The sequence below is a fragment of the Falco rusticolus genome, chromosome 5 (assembly GCF_015220075.1).
Source record: "Falco rusticolus isolate bFalRus1 chromosome 5, bFalRus1.pri, whole genome shotgun sequence".
NCBI classification, from domain to species: domain Eukaryota; kingdom Metazoa; phylum Chordata; class Aves; order Falconiformes; family Falconidae; genus Falco; species Falco rusticolus.
The window spans coordinates 37,140,888-37,148,786 of NC_051191.1; the positions used below are offsets into that span (position 1 = coordinate 37,140,888).

Here is a 7,899-nt window from a genome sequence, read left to right on the forward strand (position 1 = left end):
ATATAGATAATACATGCATTCTTTTTTTTTTTATTAAAATGACAGGCAATCAAGATTTGTGATTCAAGGAACCTCTGGTTTGCATTTTGATCAGTCAAAATTATATTTAACAATATAAGCAAGCTGTCACTACATAAAACACAGGAAGAGAGAAAAGAATGAGATGTCTTTTGTACATTCTTTAAATCATAGCTGCAAAGCCTTGATTTATTTTTTACTGAATTCCTTTTCTCAAATGATGCAATCAAGGACATAAAGCACTGCTTTCTTTCTAAGATGGGTTTGAAATAGTTCACAATGCTACAGAACAAACTTATATCTTGTTACTCCAAATAAGTCAAAATCACAAGAGTAAGAGAAATGTGTGCCTAGAAGCTATGTTTGCCGTCAGGCCATCACTGTGATTTTTCTCTTACTGCTTTTCTTCACTGGAGTATTTTATTTAAATTTTGGTTTTAAAAGTGTTACTAAAAGGAAACTGGTCAGTCATGTATCTTACAAACTAGAAGTACAGCACAGTGTACTGCTTTTAGCATGTATCCAACAAAACAATTTATCCAACCTCAACATAGCCATAGCCATTCATGTTTCTGGCCAAAATGCATTTCACTCTGCAGCCAACTTTGTTTTCTATGGTAATACCTATATGTATGCAAAACATGTATCACCTACATGGGATAAAGGTCAACAGCACAATGAGAAAGACAGTAAGTTATGAAGTTGTCTCTGGCGACAGTTTGTTCCTCCATATTTACTCTATCCACTCAGGAGTTCAAAAGCTGCAGGCACTGTGCTGGGTATTGGTGGTCCTAAAGCACAAGCAAGCCCAACACGGGCTTCCAAAGCTGCCAGAGGGCCGTGCACAAGTCAGAGAGTGAGCACCAGACAGCTCCCTGTGCAGTCTGCAAAACTTGCAGATGCTGAACTGTCAGATACTGAACACACACAGTTTTAGGCATACAGTTTTTTAAACAGTACCTGTTTCTTACTCTGTTAGAGTAAGACTAAACCATGTTAGACACTTCATCAGAAAATAAGGGATCAAACTTATCAGCCCTGTAATTTCCTAACTAACTGAAGTTACCACTAGGAAGGCATTTGTCAGGCAATATGCACAAGGGTCTGAAAAAGCGCGAATTAAGCATCAACAGAATTTCCATCTTTTCTTGAAACTGTATTTGTTTGCAATTGGCCTACACACATTGTTTAAAGGTAGCATTCAAACATCTGAATGTGAAGTTAAGGTTAATTTAAAACTAGAGTTCTACCTCTACATAGAGATCTCATTATATGGGAGGAAAATATTCCCAGTGTATAAACATACAACAAAATTCTCTATGAATCAGTTGAAGAATCACTTCTTTTGAAACATTAGAATTAATGATAATGCAACTGTAATACATTTTAATTTGCCAATAAATAACATACTTTAAAATATTTTTTAAAATATTTTTTCTTTTAACAACTTTTTCATACTTACTTGATAAACATTTTAGTTCTACGGGATATCATAATACTAATACTGTACACGAAAGCACATTATAAAGCTTTATGGCACATAACATTATACTGCAAGTACATGCTTTCATCAGAAAAATCTGGAACAATGAAAACTTCTACAATTAATAATAATGATTTGAATATGTAAAAATGAGAGGGTAGTCTACAGAAAATCTAGTTTCCAAGGGCTTCAGTGAGCAGAAAAACTCTCTTACATTCTGGTCCGGAGGAAGAGGTGTGCATTTTTTAATGTTCCACCACATTAACTGTTCTTTTTTTAAAGTTAAAAGAAAATAAAATAGATCTTTCCATTGTTTGCATAACAGTTTTGCTGAGACTTTAAGACTTAACTACATACTCAGCAGCTGCACTTCTCAAGCTACTCTAAGCAATCACCTTCTCCTGTGCACCCATTTCTACCACCCTCTGCAGAAACTAGGAACAGGGAACTCACAGAAAAGGAAAAAGGTCTTACCAGATCACATCTCCAATTTGATTATGTCCCACACAGTGGTTCCTACTACTACAAAGGAAATTGTACCAAAGCAAGAATAAATGGTTGGAGGGAAGATGAGTGGTGCCTGCCTTTGGACAGCTGTTGATCAAATAAAAGGCCTGATTACCAGGAAATTCAAAGTTGTACATCCTACAGGAAGAGCTTATTCCTGCATTCTCTGTATAGTGCTAGTACATCTACACTGAACAATAAAAACAGTCTCAATCTATTCCAGAGCAACTGAAGTTTCCAGGATTCATTCAACAAATCCCAGTGGCTTTGGATTAGATCTTGAAGCAAGAATTAACTAAGTTTTTGGTGCCCTGGAATATACATCTGGATTTCCAGAAATACAAGCTGAAAATGAACACTAGATAAATATGCTATATTAATTATTAAAAACAAAAATCTCACTTGAAGAGATGTAATACACAAACCTACAAATAGTATTCAAAAACCTGCATGCACATGCATGGATATTAGGCAATAAACTGCATTACTTTAAAACTTCAGAACTTCAGCTATCTCAGTTGTTACCACATCTTAAACATAACACCCCATTAAGTGCAAAATGGTATCTGAAGTTTGTAAACATTTGTATTTAGGATGAAATTCCGTATCCCTTTCAGTCAATAGGTTTTTACCTAACAAATGAGGTCAGGATGCTCAGACCTTCAAAATTTATAGTCAAATCCTCTAAACACTCAAGACACATGCAAAATTCAAGTAGCCCCATTTAAAAGCAGACTACAGTATACGCTTAAGTGTTAATGGCACTGAGGACTCAGTTATCAAGCTGATGCTGAGAAAGAAGAGTAGGTAAAAGAAATATGCCTACGCAGTGCATGACAGCAAAGAACTTCCATGTTAGCTTTAAGTAAAACAAAGGGACACTTCCAAATGTTTAAAAATTACATTTCACGGTAATAGACAAACCCTTAACTAAACTACATTAGCACATGCCACTACATTAAGATTCTTTTAATGAAATTTTTACATGCATCTCAAAGCTCCTACAGGCATTTTTGTGAAAAGACCATGCTTTGTTTACTGTACCTGAATATTTGTGTACCTGTCACGCTGCATGTTAATGAAAAATAAGACAGGGAACATTAGGTTATTTTCACATGTCCTTTCTAAAGGTGTAATTTCTATTTATTTTTACATACAACATTACACGAAGCTTCATTTTAGCAGAACTAACAAAAGCACTTTAGCCTATCTTTAGATGACAACTTTGTCAAGTCAAATAAAAAGGTTTCACTGTGCTGGAAGAAAAGGCAAAAGAACGAAGAACAACATTTCTCCTCTTTCCCATGCACCCTCTCTGAAACCCCAAAACCACAGATGCTGATAAAGAGGTTTGAGGGACATAGGTTTGTTTTTACTAATACTCCTCATCTTGAATCAACTTAAAGGAGTTACACACTACCAACAATGCTGTGGGAAAACAACTGCATGTGCTTTCTATAGTTTCCAGCAAGAAGAATTTCCATTTCCAGCTTCTCCCTTATAAACATATGAAAGCACACAGTTAAACACAGCAGGTACGCCAAAAAATTCAACTCAGGCTTTCTGTGAATTATAGCTGAAAAAGCCTGGCAGACAGCCCACAGTAAGGGCTGAGGCTATGGCAACCTTGCTGAGCGAGTTGAACTTTGTCTTTTCCCAGGTGCCACTGACATCACCGGAAACCAGTCTTATCTAATGAATAGCGTATCCTGGCCTCTTGACTTAAAATCAAGTGTGAGGGCTTAGTTGAAACACTGCCCACATTCACGAAGTAAACTACTTACACTAGTACACACGTACACGGAAAGTACTTACATCGTTTCTGGGAAACTGCCTGTAAACAAGCTGTGACAATATCACAGTTCTTCTGGACTTTTTGCACAAGCCTGTCTTTCTGCTTCAGAAGACGAAGCAACTTTGCTGACTGAACAGTAATTCTGTAATTCAGTTCTTGTTTTATAGTTGTTAGTTCAGCGACATCTGCCAATAAGTAGAGAAAATAACTTCAGTACCGGCCAAAACATTCACAGCTTATTGTAGCTGACACACAAAGGGACTTGGCCCATGGACATATACATATACAAACTTCCTATAAATTACAAGTTCTATTAACCTGGATAATTCCCAGTTATAAACATTTTCAGGATCTGAGCCAAAATCTTCAATTTTCTTTTAAACCAAAGTACTTCAACCTATTGCACATAATAATGTTCAAATTATAATGATATAAAAATTATACCATTATAAATTGGAAACATCACAACAGACGTAGCTAGAACATACCTACATTTGTGCAGCCTGTGTGTAAATTTTAAATACAGTACCTTCCAGAAGTTGCCTGTGGAAAATGTGCATGGGGAATAAACAAATGGTAACAGACAAAGGAATATGTTCAAGAAGGTGCAAGCAAAGCTAGAAATGCAACTCCAGGACGAGCTCTAAGTGGGGAACTCTTTCTACTAAGATGAAAACTGGGTGGCTTCACTCATGGCCACAGCTATTTCCACTGGTCAGTCACAGTGCCACCAGACCCCCTTAGCTCACCAAAATGTCTCAGCTTACTTCTACTGTTTCTATTGTCCCCCATGCAGTAAGCTTCAGGTCCAGGAAAAAAAAGGGAGTTGTTGGGGAGATGTCATAAGTCTATTAATTTTTTTTTTTTTTTTTTGAGTCTTCTGTTCTGATCTCTGAGGCACACCCCACCACTGAAAGCTTGGGTCTTTGCCTATCACATGCTGGCATCTTCAGCTCTTCCCTGTAATAGCCTGGTACAGCTTGCCACCAGCATCTAAACACCTGTCTGTTCCCTGCAGCTAAGTTTTCAAATCCTATCACTTTCAGTACAACCATGCCCCCCTGATGCTGGAAGAAAAATCAATCAAAAAAATCCATACATTGGTAACCTGATCCAATCAGAAAAATATTTATGCATCCAGGAGAAAGCTACTATTAGTGGGATGGTAAACTCTACTCATACAGCAAAACTTCTTCAATAATTCTGGAGAACTTAAAGAAAAGGACAAATTAGGCTGAAAGGACACTCAGTCATGGGAGAGTAAAGAGCAAGGTATGATTCCAAGGAAGGGGAGCCACTAGTAAAACCATCCTGTATTTTACAGACACTACCCTGTTTCAGCACATGCTGCTCAGCTGGAACTCCCAATCATTTGCACCAGGCAAGGTATTTGAAAACCACATCTGTGGATTTTGAGAGAAAAAAAATTAAGTTGTATCCCTACTGACTTGCACAGTCACCACAAAAGCAGTGAGCTGAATTTTATTCTTTCCTGCTCATGTAAGTTAACTGTCCCTGTAAAAACAATTCACTTTGTAGCAAAATTAATGCATTTAAATTCTACAAAATATATTCCCAAACAAATTTCTTGTTGATTCCCAGATTGCCACAGAACACACAGAAGAACCTGAGCTACATCCTGTAACATCAGATGGCATACCATCTCATTAAGAAGCCAAACACGGAAGCAGAAAGCTGTTTGCACAGGTCTGAAGAACTGGCACATTTATTCACCTCTTGCTTTTCCCCCCCCCCTTGTCTACAATGATTTAACGTCAGGAGAGAAAAGGCCTTTGTACACCCCTCCTAGCCAGGTCAGCTTGGAGTTGAAAATCTCATTCTTTCACAAACACACAGTGTTGTAGCTACTTCAGCTTTAGTAAGAATCCTTTATCATTTAGATTTTGATTGGCTGACTATTATATCTACTTTTTTTTATTACACCTTTTTTGTTCCTGGAAGACATGCTTACCTGCAAATAAGCTTTACAATTGTCAGGTTTAGTTTAAGTCCTCTAGAACTAAAAAGGACTTGAAAAAACCAACTACCTCTTATGGGACAGTATGCATTGCATCTCTTCTAGCTTAAGGAAAAAAGGAACTTAGCTTAAAAAAAAATAAGAGGAAAACTGGTCATTGATTCATTACCATAACTGAAGAAAAGCACTGAACTTACAGAAGCACAAAAGCGTGTGCAACCTGCCACGGAAACTCTAGCTGACCCCATTTTTGCTCCTCATCACCTAAAACAGAGGGAGGACGCAGCCCAGGGGCCCTTGGTTCGAGGAAGGCACCAGCTCCCTGCCCACGGGAAGGCTCCGGGGGGCACGGCCGCGCGCAGAGGCTGCTGTAACGCGTGAAGGAGGATCCATCCATCCATACATATAGACACGTGCGCACAGGCACGGAGGTAGGAGAGAGGGGACTACACCCTTCAAGCAGGACTCCCTTGCAGGCACTGAGAACAGCGAGGTGACAGGGGCCGCTGCCAGCCCCCGCGGGGCGGCAGGCAGGGCAGGGCAGAGCGGGGCGGCGGGGCGCGCTGTACCTTTCAGCCGCAGGTACTTGACCTGGCTCGGCCGCTGCTGCTGCAGCTCCCGGAGAACGCGGGAGCGAGCGTTGCCCGAGGGGGCGGCCGCCTCAGCGGCACTGTAGAGCTCGGTAAGCAGCCCGCTCACCAGCGATGAGGTGCGGCTGGACCGGCCGCTGCCAGGACCGTCCTCGTCCTCTTCCTCCTCCGCCAGGCTGTCGGCACTGCTGCCCGCCCGGCCGCCCGGGCTCGGCTCCCTCACCTCCATCTTACGAGGCCGGCCGGCAGCGCCGAGTTCCGGGCTCGGCCCGTTCCACAGCGAGATGCGGGGGGGGCAACCACGGGAAGGGGGCGGGAGAGCCCAGGCCGTCGGGACGCTCCCCCGGCAGGAGTGCCGCGGCCGCCCCGGCTCCCTCCCCACACACCGCGCGGCGTGGTAGAGGCCAGCGGCGGGCGGGGGCGTTGCACCTGCTGAGGGGAGGGCGAGGTCTCGCCTGCTCACGCAGCCTCACGGCGGTAACGCACAGGGACGGACCCTGGCGCGGCGTGGCGGGGCTGCCGCGAAGGTCGCCGCCGGCCTGCCGGTTACCTCGCCGGTGCAAGGGGCAGCCCCGAGCTTGGTTCGGTTAACGCCCCACGCCTCCTTGGAGGAAGGCCGAAACGCGCATAAGGAAACGCAGAGCATAACTTCAGCGACACAACTGCAAGGCTGTAATTATGCTGCTGTAGCTCACCGTAAAACGTAAAAAGCAGAGCTGATATTAGGGTTGGTGCGGCCACCAGCCCTGGCGCACCTGTTAGCTGGGGGAGCTGTGTCGCTACCGCATCCTGTGATGCCCACAGCCTCTACGCTGAGTAATGCCGCCGCTGCCGCAGCCCTTTCCCCCCAGGCCCGCCCCAGCGCACTAGCTGCCTGCAGCGGGACGGCCCTGCGCACCGACCCGGCCCTGCGCACCGACCTGCCGCAGCCGCTCCAGTGCCCGCGCTGCAATTGCCCTGGACATCCGAAGTGCCCAGCACTCCCCTTGCCCCCACCGTGCTCCTTGTCTGTTTCTGCCTTGAGCTTTTCCTCAACGTTTCTAAAATATTTTCCCCCCAGCCGAGAGAATTAACTGTCTGGGACGCACGAGGAGATAGCACTGCAAACAGGCCAGACGTTCGCTGCCGGACCGATGGCCTCGGCTGATTAACGCCAGGAACTTGGTAGCAAGCTATGGTATTTTGCAACTAAAAAGACCCCCCTCTGAACAAAATGCTGCGTAGCCCGCCCTCAGGCGCCGTAGTATTCAGCTTCCACAGGCAGCAGCCGGCGTCTGTGAGGGGGTACAGGGCGGACGACACCCCAACTCCAGTGACCGACCCCCGCTCCCGCCCACATGGCAACAGCCTATCCCGGCTGCGTGCAGCGGGAGGGGCCACGCTGAGGGGGCGGGGGCATGCTGTGGGGCGGAGCCACGCTGAGGGGCGGGGCCTTGCGGCTGCGGGGAGGCGGGGAGCAGGCGGGGCCGCTCCCACCGCGGCTGCCGCCCGGGCCACGTGACACCGCCCCCCCGCCCCCCCGCCGCTC

At 44.5% G+C, this 7,899-nt stretch overlaps 1 protein-coding gene across 4 annotated transcripts in view; it reads right to left on the minus strand.

Annotated features, from left to right (window-relative positions):
• Positions 1-6,738, minus strand: part of TBC1D30 (TBC1 domain family member 30) — a 58,288-nt gene extending 51,550 nt beyond the window's left edge. Inside the window, exons 1-2 of one of the 4 annotated variants that reach the window (XM_037388918.1) lie at positions 6,351-6,738; positions 3,824-3,988 (exon numbers count right to left, since the gene is read on the minus strand). In XM_037388918.1, the coding sequence (XP_037244815.1) occupies positions 3,824-3,988; positions 6,351-6,600 (415 nt within the window). In that variant the 5' untranslated portion in view covers positions 6,601-6,738. The remainder of the gene's footprint in view (positions 1-3,823; positions 3,989-6,350) is intronic. The other 3 variants (XM_037388919.1, XM_037388925.1, XM_037388920.1) reach the window with 3 other exon arrangements.
• Between the last annotated feature and the right edge of the window lie 1,161 nt (positions 6,739-7,899).